Source organism: Budorcas taxicolor, chromosome 9 (genome assembly GCF_023091745.1).
Source record: "Budorcas taxicolor isolate Tak-1 chromosome 9, Takin1.1, whole genome shotgun sequence".
Lineage (NCBI taxonomy): Eukaryota > Metazoa > Chordata > Mammalia > Artiodactyla > Bovidae > Budorcas > Budorcas taxicolor.
In genome coordinates this window covers 86105990-86126077 of record NC_068918.1, presented here as the reverse complement: position 1 = coordinate 86126077, position 20088 = coordinate 86105990, and the positions used below count along the sequence as shown (strand labels likewise).

Genomic DNA, 20088 nt, shown 5'->3' with positions numbered 1-20088 from the left:
TTTATTAGCAAGTTTTCTACTTTCATATTTTTGTTTGCCATCCTTTCATTTCAACTTAAAGAATTCCCTTTAGCGTTTGTTGTAAGGCAGGTGTAGTGGTGATGAACTACTTTAGCTTTCGTGTGTCTATGAAAGCCTTTATCTCTCTATCACTTTTGAAGTACAGTTTTGCAAGGTTTGGTATTCTTGATTGGTAGTTTTTTTCACTTAGCATTTTGAATATATAGTCACATCCCCTTTTGGACTGCAAGGTTCCTACTGAAAAGTTCACTAATAGGTTTATGGAGTCTCCTTATATGAGACAAGTTGCTTTTATTCTTGCCAATTTTAAAATTTGCTTTGTCTTTGGACTTTTGATGACCTGATTATGATGTATGCTGGTGTGTACTTCTCTAAGTTCACCTTATTTGGGAACCATGAGGATCACTGAATCTGTATGTCTATCCCCCAGATTTGGGGAGTTTTCAGCAATTATTTTCTTGTGTAAACAGTCTGCCCCTTTCTCTCTCTTTTCTTCTGAGACTCCCATAATACACACATTGGTCCATGTAATGGTATCCCACAAGTCTCTCAAGTTTTCTTCATGCTTTCACTTCTTTTTTCTCCTCTGATTAAATATTTATTTCCAATGATCCATCTTCAAGTATGCTGCTGATTTCTACTGCTTCATCTAATCTGCTGCTGAAAGCCTCCAGTATATTTTTTCATTTCAGTTATCATACACATCGGCTACTTAATTTCTAATTTAAAAAACACTTTAAAAACATTTGAAAGTCTCACTTGGTTCATGCATTTTCTCTTTAACTCACTGGGCATCTTTATGACTGCTATTTTAAATTCTCTGTCAGGTAAATTTTATATCTCCATTTCACTGGGGTCAGTTTCTGGAGAGTTATCTTATACCTTTTGGACTTATTTCCCTGTTTCTTAATTTTTTTCCCTGTTTCTTAATTTTTCTTGACTCTCTATGTTGGTGTCTCTGCATCAGACAAAATTATCACCTCTTCCAATTTTCATGGACTAGGTTTGGCTTTCCTGGTGGCTCAGACGGTAAAGTGTCTGCCCGCAATGCAGGAGCCCTGGGTTCGATCCCTGGGTCGGGAAGATCCCCTGGAGAAGGAAACGGCAACCCACTCCAGTACTCTTGCCTGGAACATTCCATGGACAGAGGAGCCTTGTAAACTACAGTCCACGGGGTCGCAAAGAGTCGGGCACGACTGAATGACATCACTTCACTTCACTTCAGGCTTGTAAAAAAGAAGATTCTCACTACTCAGCCTGTTTAGTGATTCTGGAAGTTGCTCCAACCATCATACTAGTGCAAACCACCATCTTTGTTCTTAGTGACCCCAAGATGTATGGAATATGCTGGGTTCTGTCAGTGTTCTAATTCAAAAGCCAGTCCCCTGGGCAGCCCTAAGGAAATCTGAACACTGGATACATGGTCCAACTCTTTCCTACCCTCTGCTTTTAACGTAGTAGCTCAAATCTGGGGCTTCCTCACCAACTCACTCTGTACTGGGCCAGGAGAAGGGGCTGTCTTGAATATGCTAGTTCAAACTGTCATCTTTTTTCTCAGCAGCCCCTGGTGTTCCATCAGCCCTTTGAGACAGATAAGATAGAAGCCAGTGGCTTAGGCCACACCCAGAAAAAAATCAAAACATTGGACATATGATCCAGTTCTTTCCTTCTCTTCCCAGGGAGAGCTTGAAACTGGGGGTTTTCTCCCAATTATATGGCACTTTGCCAGGGGTAGTGATTATGGCAAATCAAGTTTTTCTACCAGCTCTGATGTGGCCAGTTTCATAACGCATTAGGGTACAGAAGCCTCTCAACTAGCTTCTGGATTTCTCACAAAGGGAACTGATCAGTATATTATTGATTTGGTATGTATGTTGAAGAAAGGAGGTTCCAGAGCTTGTTATTCTGCCATTCTGCTAACATCACTCTTGTTGAACATAATCTTTAGATGTTGTATTGAACAACAGCCAGCGTACACAAATAACTGCCTCCCATCTTTCATTCTTAACTTTAAAACTTTCAAGAAAGTTTTTATTTAGTGTATTTTAAATTCACCTATACTGAGTGTTCTATACAGTAATTCTTCAATGATCTGAGTTCAGAGATAACAAAGAGCAACTTAATTTTTAAACATCTTAGTTGCCAGTGTCACTCAACCAAAACAGCACAGAATAGTACACAGTAGTTTGGCCTATTTTTGCTAAAAAAAAATAAAATAAAATTATTTTCTCCTATGAAGCGTTCAATAGGATATCCAGAACACACACACACAAGCAAAATCCAAAAAACTTTATAAACAGTATTAACAGTAGTACAAAGATAGCCATAAAGGGTGGCAGCCATCTCCTGATTTCCTTTCCTCAGTATGTTTCCCTTATTTTCCTTAATTATTATTTACATTCTCCTTGCATGTTTTTGGCAAGAGTCATTTCTATATATGTTCAGTTCAAGGCTTAAAATAAAGATGAGCTTCCCTTTTACAGCATTTTTGTAGTACATGCACCACTAAAAAGCCATGGGAAAATCAAATGGGAAGGGAGGGAGAAGAATCACTTTTTCCACTGGTCAGATTAAATCTAACATCAAAGCTATGTTTCCACAAGTAGGCAGGACCTCTACTCCCCAGGGCCTTTAACCTGCTTATAGTTCACTCTCCATCGAGGGTTTCTTCTCCAGAATAAGACTGGTTCACTGAGTAATTACTCTAGTGAGTCTGTGGATTAAAAATAGTAATAGCAATAAATAATTTAAGTACAAGAGCTTGTGTGAGAGAGATTTCCATGTGCTTCTCTCTGAGTTAGCACAATGGCTTCCAAGTCTTCACAGGAAATCTAAGGCCTATAAAGTTCCTATAATTACTACTGAAGGGACTAGGTGCAGGCTCATCCCTCAAAACAGCACTTACACAGCTGGCAGAGGAAAACGTTTTCTTACAGTGAACAAAAAACTCCTTGCAAATACCAAATTGTGACTCCTTTTATTTTGGTTTTATTAAGTCTGGCTTTTCCCCTATTAATGACTGGGTCTCATCTATGAGACAGTCATTTCCTATATGTCAGACATCAGTAAATCACTTTTCATTTATAAAACTATGGTGGCAACATCATATTTTTAGCTGAGAATGTAAAGATTTATGTTGCTTTTTAAAGTTTCCTTTACAAACCATTTTGGATCTTATAGTACAAGGCACAGAGATACTTGAGAACAAACACCCATCTCCTGGACACAACAGATGTCCTCCTTTAAAGCCATAGTCAATCCAAGCCCCAGACAAATCATTTACTTTAATCTGACAAGAACCTTCTTCAAAGTAAAGAGGTGGTTGTGACAGATAATAGCACTGTGGTTATGGAAGGAAATCCACATTTTGAAGAGATTTATTTTGAAGTAAGTATGGGTGAAAGGACATGATCTGGGATCTGCCTTAAATACAGCACAGAAAAAAAATAAAGGGATAAAATTAGCAAATGTGATAAATATATGCTCTTTATTCTTATTTTTGATGTTACTGAATTTTTTATAATCAGTTTTAAAAATTATCAAATTAAAAAACCTTATAGAATCATTTATTACTTGGAATACTTTGAAGGAGTTAGTTAGCAAATCTACTTGACTTGTATGCTGGTACTTCATAACCTTACATTTCAAAATTAAATGAATAGTTATTCTTTTCTATTGACTAATGCATTAAAGCTTTAAGCACATGTTAGTATCATAATAGTTCCTTTCCCATCAATTAATATTTCTGAAAAGATGGTGTATACTGATGATTTAAATATTTTGTTTTTAAAGTGATTAGAGTTAAATAAACTAATCCTGCACTGAAATACCCCCTTGAATAATCCTGCTGTATCACTCAAGTCCTGACTATACTCCAAATAAGCAATAAAGGTCATATCAATATTCCTTACAAATTATGTACAGAAAAACCAGCTTTCATTTCACAGATGTCACAGAGGCACGAAGGGTACTTTTAGTGATTTTTCATGTTGTTGTCTGCATCATGGTACTGTCTGCATTTAAAGTTGTTGTAAAAACTCTGGTGGCTCACAGATCACATCAGCAGGGATCAGGAGGGACCACATTTTGTGAAAAACTTACTTTTAGCTGCTATGAGGAAGTGGGATCTATCTACAATTTGTATTCAAAAGCAAAAAGAAGAAATCTTCTCTCTTCCTAGATTGAAAACAACAAAAACAACAAAACCTCAGGATGGAGGCCAGAGGCAAAGACTTCACCCTTCTCATATCTACATGTGCTAAGACCTAAAAAATGGTTAAGTCTTCCTTGGGGCTGTTTAGGATGTACCAATCCCACAACGAGGCCTTCAAGTTTATTTGAAATCGCGGCTTAAAGTGCCTAAGAAAATACTAGGTCTGTTAAAGTATTTAAGACCTCCTTTAAAAAACTTTTAATATATAAACAAACATTATTCATGGAAATCTAAAGTCAAATATGTATTAGGTGAAGAATTCTCACTTCACACCAAACTACCTTCTAAACAAGGGCAATTTCTACAGAATATTCTTTTAAATAGGAAAAGATTCTCTTATATGGAAATTTAAAGTATAATAATAAAACTCAGTTCACCTACATTTTAAAATCTAGTATATAAAGTGAAGTATTCCTGTATTAGGACTATTAACATCAGTAGCAAACACTTTAATATTCCAGTTATATGATAAATATTTTCCTAACAGAATGTTCCAAAGGAGAAACTAGTGGCTATTTTTTATAATTGAAGTTCAAGCATAATACTGAAAGAATAGGTCCTCTACTTGTAAGACTGTGTCTATAAATCCTTTGAAGCAGAAAATTTGTTTTCATAACTCTACTTCTCTCCCTTCTATTGTAAAGGACTGTTCTCCTGTTTTCTAAGTTCACGAGCATCACTGGATAACCTCGGCTGAATAATTTAATCATAGTTTGTATCTGTCATCGCCTGGATAAACTCTACAAAGTAATCATAGTACTTCCGAATTTTATGAAGAGCAAGTACTTGCCTTCATGATTTTTAAAAAATGCTGACTTGTGTCCTCACTGAAGGCAATGAGCCTTAGAGTTTCCCTCCTGTGGCTACAGACTTCCTAAAATGTAATTCTAGGATGTTCATCATGAGTTTTTATCGGGAGGGATGTCACCAAGATGGTGAACTGTTGTTCCTGACTTCATTCCTCCACACAAGAAGAGTAACTATTAATAACAACTATGCACCATACACTGAGTATCCTAGTGAGGCTGTGTACCCCCCGTACCATGGAGACCAAGGTCTGCAATACAGTAACTGTGGTGCATCATTCACTTACAACTCCCATGTAACAGTTAAAAAAATGAATAGGGCTCTTAGGCACACTGGGGAAAGAGGAGAATTCCAGATTAACTCTGAAAAGTTTGTTGGCACAGGATTAAAAGAGTTCTCATTACTGTAAAGAAGAGATCAAAGAGCTGGAAATAGAAGGGCCAGCTATGACACAGGAAGAAAAGAGGTAAAGAATCTGAGGGCAGGTGATCTGTGAAGACGCCATCAGTCCTATCCCCCTGCCGTCAGGCAGTACCACAGGGACACATGCCAGGCAATGGGAACACTGAATCTTCCGAAAGTCCTGACACCATGGCTCTGGGGCGCAATGGTGAAGAATCCTCCTGCCAATTCAGGTGATGCAGAGATGTGGGTTCGATCCCTGGGTCGGGAAGATCCCTTGGAGAAGGAAATGGCAACCCACTCCAGTATTCTTGCCTGGGAAATCCCATGCACAGAGGAGCCCAGTGGGCTGCAGTCCCCGGGGTCGCAGAGTCAGATGCGACTGAGCACACACACACACAATCTTGCAAAGAACTTTCTCAAAGGAACCACATGGATTTTCTTGGTAGAATATCCTAGCAGCTAATACCTGTCACTGAGTTGAATTTTCTATATCGTGGATCAGGATTAAACCAACAATGATCACATTTAGGAACTGTTTTTGGATTTGAGAAAGAGGAAGAATTCAGTTATTAGGATCCTCATCCAAACTGCTTTCTAAAGAAGGGATAACCACAGAACCTAAAAAAAAACAATCGACCAGCCTTAACTAATGAAAGATTCCACACAAGTGTCAATAGATTTGAAAAAAAACAAAAAATTAGACTTTGTGTAAAAGAGTTATGAAAAATGAATGCTGGGTCCCCCCAAGGCAGGCTCTGTGGGGTAAACCAAGAATTCCTCTCACGTCTGCGTGGTACCCGAGGATGGGAGGAGACACAGAGAGTCCTCAGGCGAGGCCAGGGCTGGACCATCCCTAGGTGCCGAGGCAGGGGGAGCTGACTGGAGAGAAGAGGGGCAAGGGCAGAAGGAAGAGCTTGTGTGAAAGTAGAAAAGCAATGTGAAAAAAAAGAAAAAAAAACAAAAGCAATGTGAGCTCAGGAAACTAGTCCACTAGGGTGAGTGTGAAGGAGGGAGCTGGGCAGAGAGAAGCCTGGAAATGCATGAGGGCTTGCAGATGGACTACTAATATGGACTCTTGATATTATGGACTATTAATAACTATGCACCTTCCCCAAAACCCACTCAGTTGTGTGTAATGAGTGTGAAACTCTCACAGAGGACTGGAGAGAGTAAGTCAGCAGACAGAGAAGTCAATGCTTAAGAGAGTGGACAGCAGACAGGTGCATGGTAAGCGACAGAACAAGCCAGAGCCAGCTGAACCCCAAACCTGCAGTGGAAAGCACAGGAGAAAGTGGATTCCACCTCACCTTCCCAAAGTGGACTGGCTGATGTCTTGAAAAGGAACGGCTAGCCGACCGCATCTCCTCCCCTCCCAGGCAGACGAGTGCGCATCTTACTTTCAGAAGGGGTGGAACAGAAGGTGCAGACACAGCTCAAGGGTCTATGCCGAAAAACCCAGCAACTCAATGATAAAAGTGAGCCCAGTTCAGCTACCAGGTAAGGCCCACAGGCAGCCAACCTCCAACACTGCCATGGCAGAGCAGATAGTACAAGACTCTGAAGTCCAGATGGGTCTTCCAAGCAGAAGGACAGGTCCCCTCACTACCCCACCCCCCAAGCTTTACTTTCCAGTATCCACATCACAAATATGAGTGGACAACCAAGGATCACCACACATTTGAGAAAAGCATCTAATATGAAAAAGAGAAGCCAAAACCAAACCAGAAAGAACCTGGAAAAGAAAGACAATGAAGAATGCAGAAGAATACTTCAAAAACTCAACATCCTCACATTGTTTTGTCCTCCATGAAATAAGAATTAAATTAGATACATATATATTAAAAAGAACAGATCATAATCTAATCAGAAAACAAAATCAGAGCTCCAAAAAGTGAAAAATGTGATAGCATTAATTTTTCAAAGTCAAAGAAAACTTGGAGGATATAGCTCAGCACATCACCTAGAAAATTACATTAGGCAAAGAAAAGAAACTGGGAGAGAAAAGAATTAAAATCAAACCATCAATCTAAAAGGACATCTGAATAATAAGATTTCCTGAAAGTGAAAAGAAAATATCACAGAGCTATGACAAGTCCTTGGAGGCAAAGGATGAGTTGGAAAGTGACCACCATTTCCAGCCAAACTGGTGAGACAGAAAAAGCACATCTTGAAATTCACAACACTCTGAAGACGTGTTTCACCAAAATGAAGGGACAAACCACAGAAATACAGGTGCTGGTCCCAGATAAACAGGAGATGAGGGAAGGGGCTCAGGCTCCAGGTGTGCCGCAGGCCGAGAGCAACCGGTCCAGGCTGAGGACCCAGGAAACAAGTAAGTCGGATGCACCGCTTGGGGTAGTGAAACACTTCAGAGGAGGCTTTCAAGTGTTTGGAGAGTGGAAGGATTAATTCGTGATTGGTACACTGACAACCAAGCAAGTAAGTCAGGCAACTTTACTAATTCTGGAAAAAGCAACCGACTGCATGAGCATGGCAATGCTACCCTGGCCCTGTGAGTGAGTCATGCGTGCCCTCAGCAGGAAAACTGAACACGCTGGGCGGACGGGATGGGCTTGGGGGTGTGGGCGGCCATGGAACAGGGGGAGAGCCAGGTCCTCATCTCCCAGGTAGGAAGTCAGTGGAGAACACCCGAGTCCAAAAAACATCAAGATCTGGCAAATAAGCCCACCAATCAGAAATCCGGAGGGAAACAAGCAAAAGCAGTGGCCACGGGAGCAGGAACCTGGGAGCGGGAGGGACGGCACCTGGAATTGAAAGGTGGCTTGTATTTTTAAAAAATATTCATTATAAACCTAGCACTACTACTTGACTTTTAAGAACTATAGCTCTTTAATAAAAGTTAGTAAAAACAAACAGGAAAGGAAGCTAGAGAGGAGCCAGAGTCACATGACATCACCTCTAAACTCACGGGGATGGGGCTGCCCTGGGCTCCGCCGGGTGTTCTCCGTCTCCATCCCCCTGAGCCCCCGCCTTCCCCTGCCCAAGGAAGGCAGCCACACCCAACTCCGGGAGGAACACACACGGTGTGCAAGCCACTGCTGCGGCCAATGGGAACCTTCGAGTAACTTCAAAGAACAGAACAGCCACTCATTCCCTCACGGGACATGAACCAAGAAAAAGGCAGCCCGGCTGGCAGAAGCAGCCACTGGACACAACAGAAGACAGCAGCCCAGGGACGAAGTTATAGTCAAGGAGAGTTGGGAAGAACTTGGGAGCCCCCAAATCCACCAGCCCTACTCCAGAATTTAGGCACGTGGAGCCTTAACTATCTTCCCTGATGTCAGCCTGAGAATAATCACCTGTAACTTTTCAATATAAGTAAATAATTCCTGGCAATAAAGTATTCAGGAGGTGGACTCAATAGGGTTAAGTGACTAAGCAGAGGGTGCAGACAAAGGAAGAAGGAAAGTTGAGCACAAGTTCCACCTGGTTGTGGAGAGGATCAGCAACAGAGGCGCAGGGCGGCGTGCACACTGACGCGGAGCACGGACCACGTAGGATTCCGGCGGCGGGAGGGTGGTCTGTGGGCAGCCTGGGCTTGGTGCAAAGGACGAGAGGGAGACGGGAGCACAGCACAGAGCTGGGAAGCTAGAGGTGCACAAGAGGCAGCAGAAGAAATTACCCCGAGGACAGGAGAGAAGCGGGGAGGCTGAGGCTGAAGCCCAGCAAGAGGGGAGGAGTGCAGGAGCCCAGGGGGCTGCTGGGAGACGACCTTCAGCCAACAGAGGAGCCTGGGGAGAAGATGTTCCAAGACCCCAGTGCCCGGGGGCAGGCAGTTTGAGAAGAAATCAGGGGGAGCCGGCAGGATAGGCCAGCAGGCCAGGACTGGGTCCAGTGGGAAGGGCAACTGGCTCAGGGAGGGAAGCCACAAACGCCGGGACGGAACAAGCCCTGTTTGATCAGGGGCTGCACTGACTGTGGAAACACATGCTGCTAACTCGCCTCACCAGCACATGGCTTTGACACCTGAGGTCCCTTAAAAGAAGCCAAACACAGTTGGCGCACCCACACCATCACATACCCCTCGAGGGAGCTGTGACAGAGAAGGGGCAACTGGGACAAGAACGGGACAAGGCCACCAGCCTGAGAAGTTCTCTGCAGAACCCTGGTCCCTGCCCCAGAGGACTGGTTCTGCAAGCTGCTTTCTTGCAGTTCTCCTGGGAACAGCGGAAACTAGGGAGAGTTTTCTTCTGGTGCTTTTCTGCTCAGAACTGTGACCACAAAATTCTTTCTTCATTTAACCTAAATGTGTCAGCTCCAAGTCTGAGGCTCTTTCCTCCGTCCTGCTCTTGTGGGCACAGATCCTCGGTGTCCTCTGAGGACAGCAGCGTTCACCCCGAGACATGCCTACCTTTCCTAATGGACACACACCTGAAGTTCTCCAGAGCCAGCTGAAGGCTCCGACAGTGAGCAACACCCGGCCAAGGCTCAATGCGAGTTGGCTGCCTATCTGTAAACATTTATGTCTGAAGAGCCACAGTGTCCACCGACCCAGACCACTCCCCCACAAAACTGAAAAAAATATATACATATACATGACAAGTAGGAAAATAGCTAGATCTCAGAATCACTTGTTTGTAAAACAGTACTGCTTGTATTTTAAAGAGTTAACAGGAAGCAGCCTAGAATCCCATCACAATCAGAACTGTCTCAAGATGAGAGAGTAACAATGACATATATATACGACCATGTGTAAAACAGATAGCTAGTGGGAAGCTGCTGTACACAGCACAGGGGGCTCAGCGCGGTGCTCTGTGATGACACAGAGGGGTGGGATGGGGGTGGAGGGAGGCTCAACAGGGAGGGGATATATGTATACTTGTGGTTGATTCATACTGTTGTCCAGCAGAAACCAACATTGCAAAGCAATTATACTGCGATAAAAACATAAAAAAGAAAGATGTGGCGGGAGGGGGCATCCTGGAGGCTGTTTACATCAAAGACAGAAGGTTATTAACTACATTACAAACACTACACTGTCTTCATACTCTTTTTCCATGAATAATTTTGAAACCAAGCAAGAGATATGAAAGAATGACCGAGACAGAAGGAGGAATGTTTCAGTTCAAACATGACCCACAGAGCATCCATTCATCTCTTCTCTGTGTTGAATTCTTCCAAGGTCGGCAATATTTTTTGAAAGGCAATGGAGCATTTTGCTCAAATGAAACTTCATCCATTAGCCCTAAATACAGACCCACAAAAACAGTCATCTAGACTGAGGTGTGGACCAGGAGCCCAACCACCCACAAAGCTGCCCTGAGGTCCTGCCGACCGGCCGAGGGAACCAAGTCCATGGCCTCAGCCGGGCTTCGAAGCTGCAGCCCATCTCCAAGCCATCCCGCCCACGCTGTCCGCTACCTCAGCAACCACGGGCATCTCACCCACCGTGTCCCCCACATCTCCAGGCCCCATGCCTGTCACACTCCAGGTGCGCAGTCTGCTGGGGTCATATGGTTGGCACAGCTCATGGGGGACTGAGACAGGAGCCTTACGGTTCCATCACTCTAGGCGGGAGAAGAATGTGAAGCCGAGACTTCCTCTGACATAGTCTGAAGTGCCTGCACGTGTGTTCCCTCAACTGGTCATTACAAAAGCCCTGGGAATGAGGCAGGAAATAATTCACACCCCTCGTCACAGAGGAGGAAACTGAAGCAGGGACAGGTTAAGTGCCTGCGTGCGAGATCACTCACTGGGCCGCGGACGCAGCCTCTGAGCAGACAGCAGGGACAGTAGAAACCTACAGAAATAAACTGATGCAGTAAATAAACCCAGCACTTCACGCGGAAACACACATGCTACTGGGTAATCAGATGCCTCTAGGGGAGGGTGAGGGAAGAGACTCAGAAGTTCAGAACAGACTACCTTTTGTAATTCTCACAAATTTTGACAAGAGGAAAAAATACTCAACATTTTTACTTGAAAAAACTGTAACTATGAAATACACAGTGACTATAGGCAAGCAATTCATTGAAAAAAGTTCCCCCCAAATTTATGGTTTCATATTATACTTTACCAAAATTAAACTGAAATCTTGAGTGTGAAATGTCCTCACATTTAATGGATTCTGCTCTACTTGGAAAACACAAGTTTTATATTTACAAAGGTTTTACTTAAAAAAATAAGTAAATAATTAATAGATAATTTTATTAGATTATATATTGTTTTATCATGAATATAAAATAGGCACATTAAAGGAAAATTTGAAATCAGGTTTTAAAAATGACCCCAGAGGCTTATCAGCATAAAGTAACCACCTCCTTGTGACATTCTAATTAATTTCCTTCCAGTTCTTTTTACAAGATGGGTAGTTTCCTTTGGTTGTTTTATGATGTGGCACTCACACCACACATACCATTTCATATCCTGGCTTTTTTCTTAACACCATATCACAAGAGCCCTTTTAGATTATACATCATCTTTATAACCACAATCTCTAACTTACTGAACTCCAATATGATCCTTTAAGTGGTTGTACCATGGTTTACTTAACCATTTTTATACTAGCAGACTGCTGCCAAACTTTTACTATTATAAATGCTTTAATGACTACAACTTTTATTTTCTTCCCATTTTGTTTTAAATTCCTAAAGCATATTACTAGATCAAAACAGATGATAATTTTCAAGACTCACTTAAAAATTGTATTAAATTTTTGCTTCCTCAAAGATCTAATGCATATTATTACCAGCAATGAATGAGAATATTTGATTAAGCTCTTATGAATGATCAGTATAATCATCTATATCACTTTTTCTGTTAATAAGTGAAAATATACTCTCATTGTATAATTTTGCTTTTTTCCCCCAGAATACATACATGGTGGGAACACCATGATTACTGACAAGCTGAACCTCCTTTGTGAATAATTTATGCCCATTATCTATTCATTAATTGGCTCTTTCGGTAGACTTTAAAATACATTTATATGAGTATTTTGTATAATTATTAGCCCTGTTTACAATACTGACGGGGCATATTATTTCCTCAATCTACGGTTCACACAAAATTTTTGTGTCCGTTGTTACTTGGGCAAGCTCAGTGCTCTTTTCCTTTGTGACTCTTTACGAGCCTTTTGAGTTGGCTCTTCCCCACCTTCTCCCTGTGTTAATACTTAATGCCTTTCCCCCTCAGCTCATGCGGTTTGAACATGACACATCACGGGCAAGAGGTGTTACCTGCTGGTCATCAGGCGTCCATATGCCACAGGTGATTTGACTTTCCAAGTTGATCTCAGACGACCAGTGTCTTTGTCCACTGACAGAACCAACCAGGACAAACCCATCTCGATATGAAATAAGTGCTTGCGTCCCATCGTGGCTCCATGTGAAATCGCTCACCTTTGGGACACACAGACAAAAGGAGTCAGCTTGTAATCTGAAAGGGAAAGCACTTTCAACAAAGACTATTTGTAGTCATTACCTGAGCCTTTGGCTAAAATCAAGATGGCCTTAAACAGACACTATACCATATTGTATGTATTTTAACAGTAATATATAAAAGACACTGTTCGGAAAGCATACGCCAGTGCATGCTAAAGGCTTCACACACACGTTACTTCATCAAGCCCATGATAATACCTCCCACAGGGAGGTATTATCCTCCCTGGTCTTACAGAGTGGCCAGTGGCAGAGCCAAGACTGTCCCAGGACTGTGTCCCAGCAACCTTGCTTTTAAACACTGTTTGGTCTACGGCCTCCCCCTTATACTAACAGATTCTCCATCAGTGTCTCTTGGTCACTTACCAAGAAAGCAAAGCTTTCAGTTTCTGATCATGTTTCTCAGTCTTGCTAACAACATTCCCACAATCAAAATGAGAAATAATCTAACTGGAAAACATTACTTATACTTGTGTGTTGAGTTCTATCAAATGCATTTATTCAAATGACCACACGTTTCTTTCTCTTTTAATCTATTACTGCAGTAAATTACTTCTCAGTTTTATGCCATCCTTGCATAGCTACAAAAAGCCCAACCTGGAGGTAAAGTATTACCCTTTGAAGTTGAAGTTGATTTGCTTATGTGTTTGGAATTTCTATATCTACACGTACATACAGGAGTGAGTCAAACTCATGATTTTTTTTAATGTCTTTGTTTGAACTTATTAGGGTTATGCTGACCTCTCAGTATGAGTTGGACGGTAGTCCCTTTTTTGCCATGGCTGGGAAGAATTTGTATATACCGACCTGACCTATTGCCTCAAAGGCTGGTGGAACATGCCTGTGAAACCATATGGCTCTGCCGGGGGCCAGCGTGAGGAACTCCGCCCATGGCAAAGGTCATGAGGAAGGAGGCTTGGCATACGCAAAGGCGTGATCAAGCCTCAGGAAACCCCCTGTTCCCGAGCATCTACCCCAAAACCAGAGTCTGTTTTATGCTCTCACCTACACCTCTGACTTTACAGGGGGCTCTCCCCCATAACCATTTCTCTCGGAGAAGGAGTAAACGTGCAGCTCCAAGGCAATAAAAATTCCTGGGCATGACAAGAGTGTTTCAGCTTACGGACTGCTCTGAAGGTTATCTAGCCCGCCTGTATAGGTTCGTTCCGCCACATGTGATTGTTTACAGCCTCCCAATCTGAGAGGCACGAGATGTTTTAGACTTACTAAAGGCAAATTCTTTTGGGAAATTAGAAATTATTAGTATAGTGGGTTGGTTAGGAATTATATTGGTGAAGGGTTCTTCATTTGTTGTGTCAATAATTGCTGCTAATTCCCTGCTCTGGGTGGGACAAGGATGTCTCAGGTCAAACCTCTCTGCTGACAGACTAGCTTGTGTGACAGGATTATCCATATTCCTGACACTACAAAGCACATGATTGTTTACTACCTCTCAACCATAAACAGCACAGAGAGTTTTGGAGTATTTTGAGAGTCTTAATTAGCATCGGGCTTTTTCTTCTTGTTGAGTCAATGATTGCCGCCAGGCCTCCATATCCTTAGGCACCTGGGAATATATTAATCAATGTATTTGGAATATAGCAAAGGAAATATAGTAGTTTGATGTTAGCAATACTAGACTTTTTGAGTTAATGGATTTTCTCTTTTGTAATAGATCACTGTGCTTTGTTATAAATCACTGTGTCCTTGTTATGTAAAAATGTAACTTTATCACTATCTTGAGACCAAACAGATCTTAAGGGGAACACTGGTGAAAGGATTTTCGTTTGTTGGGCTGATGTTTGCTGCTAAATCTCCATGTTCCCTACCCTTATAATGAATATAACTAGCATACAGGAAGAAATAAGTATTAACCTTTAAGCATAGAGGAGAAATAAGTATTAACCTTTAAGACTAATCATGTTAACCTTGGGTTAAATAAATTCCTTTCTTGATTGTAACTCACTACACCCTCACCCTATAGGAATGTAACTTTACTTGGAGGGTGGTGCCTGGTTTAAGAAAAAACACCTTTGGAAGAAATAAGGTTTTTGGTTATCAGAAAGAAAGGATCGTAAAATCCCTAAGAACTTTTTATGTGAAGCACCTGATTTTGATAAAGGTCAGGACTGCTGACCCCCGCGTGACTCTGTATTCGTCCCTATGTGTAACAAAAGGTATATAAGCAAACCTAAAAATAAAGAAAATGGATCAGTTTCCGGAAAGACTGATTCCCCCATGTCGCTTCTTTCTTGCTCCCGTTTTTCTGGCTGAATTCCCATCTGGAGCATGGATGCTATTCCACGTAATCCAAGTTATTCAGCCTCTTTTTCTCCACTAATCTTCCTACTACACTATCCATTTCTAATCTCTCTATATCTGTGATTAAATATGTATTTTTCCAAAGACGCCGACTCCGTCCCCCCACCTTCGAATCACCCTGGATCCACCGGGGCTGGACCCCGGCATGGCTCTGCACTTTTTTATGGGAAGATTTTTAACCATTGCTTCACTCTTTAATAGTGTTAGCACCAGTCAAGCTTTCAAGCTTTTTATTTCTTCTTCAGTCAATTCTATTACAAAATGTTTTCAGGAATTTGTCTATTTCATGTAAGTTTTCAAAACTCTTGGCAAGTAGTTGTTGATAGTACTCACTATTCTTTTAAATACCAACTTTAGTGAGCTATAATTTATATGTAATAAAGTTCCCTTTGGCAGTCAATTCCCTACCCTCACCCTTGGTCTGAGACAACTAATGATCTAATTTCTGTCACTAGCTGTTTATTCTAGGAATTTTGCATGAACAGAAGCACACAGTATGCTCACGTTTGTTGATGACTGGTTTTACTGAGAGTAATAACTCTCAGAGTATTCTGAACTCTTGTGTGCACCAGTATTTCATTCCTTTTTATAGATAGCAATATTCTATTGCATAAATGTGCCACAACTTATTCATTTCTCCAAATTGCTGGGTATTTGGGTTGTTTCCAGCATTTGGTTATTACAAAACTGCTGTGAAGATTCATGTGCAAGACATATGGTTTCATTTTTTCTTGAGTAAATACCTAGGAACGGAATTAAGTGTTGGGTCAAATATAAGTGTATGTTTAAATGCATAAGAAATTACCAAACTTTCCCAAAGTGGATAAACCATTTTACACTCCCATTAGCAGTGTGCACGAGTAGGTCCACATCTCACCAACACTTGATGTTGCCAGTCTTTTATTTTAGCTATTCTAGGTGTGTAGTGGTAGGACACTGTTTTTAATTTTAATTTAATTCCCGAATGACTAACATGCTGAGCGCCATTTCATGTGCTTCTTGATTATTTGCACATCATCTTTTGGAACCTACCTGTTCACATTCCTTGCCATATATATTTGTATATCCATTCATGTTTACCTATTCATTATAAATACATACATACATATGTAAATACACACACATACATACATTCACACACATATACATGAGTCTTTTACCTTACTTTGATGTAAAAATTCTAGATACAATCCTCTATCAAAATATGTGCCTCAAGTAATTTCTCCCATTCTGTACCTCGCCTTTTCATTTTCTTAACAATCTCTTTCAAAAAGTAAAAGTTTTAAATTTTGATGAAGTCCAATGTCAAGTTTTCTCTCTTATGTTTCAGGTTTTTTGTATCCAATCCAAGAAACCTTTACGTAACCCGACACTGCAAACCCAAGCTTTCCAGAAGTGTTATTTAGTCGGTAAGTTGTCTGACTCTCTGCAACCTCAAGGACTGAAGCATGTCAGGCTCCTCTGTCCTTCATCTTCCGGAGTTTGCTCAAATTCATGTCCATTGAGTCAGTGATGCTATCTACAATTTCATTCTCTGCCATCCTCTTTTCCTTATGCCTTCAATCTTTCCCAGCATCAGAGTCTTTTCAAAGGAGTCAGCTCTTCACATCAGGTGGCCAAAGTACTGGAGCTTCAGCTACAGCTTCAGCATCAGTCCTTCCAATGAATGTTCAGGGTTTATTTCCTTTAGGATTGGCTGGTTTGATCTCCTTGCTGTCCAAGGGACACTTAAGAGTCTTCTCCAGCACCACAGTTCGAGCATCATTCTGCAGTGCTCAGGCTTCTTTATGGTCCAACTCTCATGTCCATGACTACTGGAAAAACCACAGCTTAGACTATACGGACCTTTGTCAGCAAACGGATGTCTCTGCTTTTTAATATGCTGTCTAGGTTTGTCATAGCTTTCCTCCCAAGGAGAAAGTGAATTGTAATTTCATGGCTGTAGTCACTGTCCACAGTGACTTTGGAGCTCAAGAAAATAAAATGTCACTGCTTCTACCAATTCCCCTTTTATTTGCCATGAAGTGATGGACTGGATTCCAAGATCTTAGTTTTGTCAATGTTGAGCTTTAAGCCAGCTTTTTCACTCTCCTCTTTCATGCTCATCAAGAGGCTCTTTAGTTTCTCTTCACTCTCTGTCATTAGGGTGGTATCATTTGCATACCTGAGGCTGCTGATACTTCTCCTGGCAATCTTGATTCTAGTTTGAGATTCATCCAGCCCAGCATTTCACATTATGTACTCTGCACAGAAGTTAAGGGTGACAATATACAGCCTTATCTTACTCCTTTCCCAATTCTAAACCGGTCATTTGTCTGAAGTTTGGTTCTAATTGTTGCTTCCTGATATGCATACAGATTTCTCAGGAGATAGGTAAAGTGGTCTGGTATTCCAGAAGTGTATGCTTTTACATTTATGTCTATGTTTCATTTAGAAGTTAATTTCTGCCCAGGGTATATGGTAAGAATCAAGGTTCTACTTTTTAAAATTTCAGTACAGATATTCAGTTTTTCTGCACCATTTGTCAAAAAGACTATTCCTAGTATGTCAACTATACTTACTGTGGTGATCATTTCCCAATAGATACAAATACTGAATCATTATGTTGTACACCTGAAATCAACATAATGTTGTATGCTATCATACTTCAACTTAAAAAAGACTTTTCTTCCCCTTACTGAATTACCTACGCATCTTTTATTTACCTTTGATTATCTTGTAATCTTTACCTTATCTATAGTTATGTTCAACTTTTCATTCATGAAATTATTTTAGGTTTTATCTTTCTTCTCTTACTCATGTCTTGCCAGCAATTTATCAGTTTCATTGATTTGTTTCCAAAGAACAAATTTTGGGGGATTGAACCTGGGCCCAGGCAGTGAAAGCACTGAGTTCTAACCACTGGACCACCAAGGAATTCCCAGCAATTTCTTAAATTTATGTTTTTGTTATTAACTTCTAACCCATTCAGAAATTATGGTCCGTAATCATGACACCTACCAATCAAAATCTGTTTTTGTTTTATTAACATCCTAAAATCCAGGGTGGCAAACTATGTCCAGCAGGCCAAATCTGCCATGCCACCTATTTTTGAACAGTACAAAAACTATAGCTTTAAAGGGTCAGGGAAAAAAATTAAGAGAAGAATATTTTGTTAGATGCAAAATTATATAAAATTCAAATTTTAGCATCCATAAACAAGCTTTTAATTTTATCAACAGAAACTTTTCTAGTTTCCTTTCTTGTTATACAGTACTTACACAATATCCTAAAGTGTGATTCCTAGTCCACAAAGCTTAAAATATGTACTATCTGCCCCTTCAAAGAAAAAATCTGTGAAACCTTAGAACATGATCAATTTTTGTAAACATTCAAATGATCCTTGGTTCTCTAATTGGTGAATTCAGAAACTACAAATGTCCATTAGGTCAAGCTCGTTAACTATGTTGCTCAGATCTTCTAAACCTTTGCTGATTCCTTTTGTTGTTGCAACCTCTCAGTATATCAACGAATTTATCAATCTTTACGTTCAGTTCTATCAATTTCCTTCATGTATTTTGATATTATTATTAATAAGTACATATATATTTAAAATATCATCTTAGTAAACTACACCTTTTATCATTATGTGGTAGCACTCTACAAACTAAACATTACTTTCTATCTTTAAGTCTATCTTATCTGAAAGTAATATTTGCTACCCCAGCTTTTTTTTCTGGATATATGCTCAATATTTTTTCATCCTTTTAAACCTGTACACGTCAAGTTTCAGGTGTGACTCTTAATAAACACATGGCTATGTTTTAGAAATGCAATCAGTCAAGAATCACCTTGATTGGTGAAGTCGGTACATTTACATTTATTCTAATTAGTGGTATTTTGATCCTGTTTCTATCACCGGAATTTACTTTTTCTGTTTGTGTGTGTTAGTCGCTCAACTGTGTCTGACTCTTTGTGACCCCATGGACTGTAGGCTACCAGGCTTCTCTGTCCATGGGATTCTCCAGGCAAGAGGACTGGAGTGGGTTGCCATTCCCTTCTCCAGGGGATCTTCCCGACCCAGAGATCAAACCCGTGTCTCCTGCACTGCAGGCAGATTCTTTACCATCTGAGCTACCAGGGCAGCAGTCTGTATTACCTTTTATATCTTTTCTAACCTAAAAAGAAGTTGGTATCTATGAATTTCCCTGTTGCTTATACTTGGAAATGTTCACCTCCTTTAAAATTTGTAGCACTACTGGATTTATCACATTGCAGATAATAATAAAATAAATGAACAAACACAAAATAGGACATGAGCTTTTTGCTGTTTTCCCAGACGGGGCTATAGGTTGTCAGTGACCAGCATGTTTCCATCACGGCCATGGCATAACTGTGTGAGATGACTTCTTGACCGCTCATCTGAAGTTACTGAAAAAATGCTGTTTGCTTAGGAAAACTCGGAATTTTGGTTTCTCTGTCCTTATGTTCCAACCAATTAAATTATTTAGTTTTTCTTAAGGACCAAAAAGATTTTTGACAGACAACACATTAATTCTGCAATAAAATTTAGAAGTCCTTTCATTTTGCAATGATAACGCTACTTATTTACATGCGGTTTAACTCATTTATCTTTGTATAAAAGGAGCAGCTTCTTACTAGAGGCTAAAACGTACAGCCAGTGATAAGTCGCTTCTCTGAGATACCAGCAATCTTACAATCACAAAAAATTGGTAATATAGGATGTTTACAGAAACTAATTGAGAGTATTAAATTAGGTCAGCACAGAGTGATAAGACTATACCAAAACTGGGAAAACAAAACCAGAGGAAAGGAGTCCCCCGTGCTATAATGGAAACAAGCAGAAAGCCCGTCTTTGTCAGTCTTTCTGATGCAGAGGTGGCCCGCATTCCTGCCCTGATGAGAGCGAGCAGCCTGACG

At 40.7% G+C, this 20088-nt stretch overlaps 1 protein-coding gene across 1 annotated transcript in view; it reads right to left on the bottom strand.

Moving 5' to 3' along the window:
- TULP4 (TUB like protein 4) overlaps positions 1-20088 on the bottom strand; it is a 143681-nt gene that overhangs the window by 44354 nt on the left and 79239 nt on the right. Inside the window, exon 3 of the mRNA XM_052645691.1 lies at positions 12646-12807. Coding sequence (XP_052501651.1) covers positions 12646-12807 — 162 coding nt within the window. The remainder of the gene's footprint in view (positions 1-12645; positions 12808-20088) is intronic.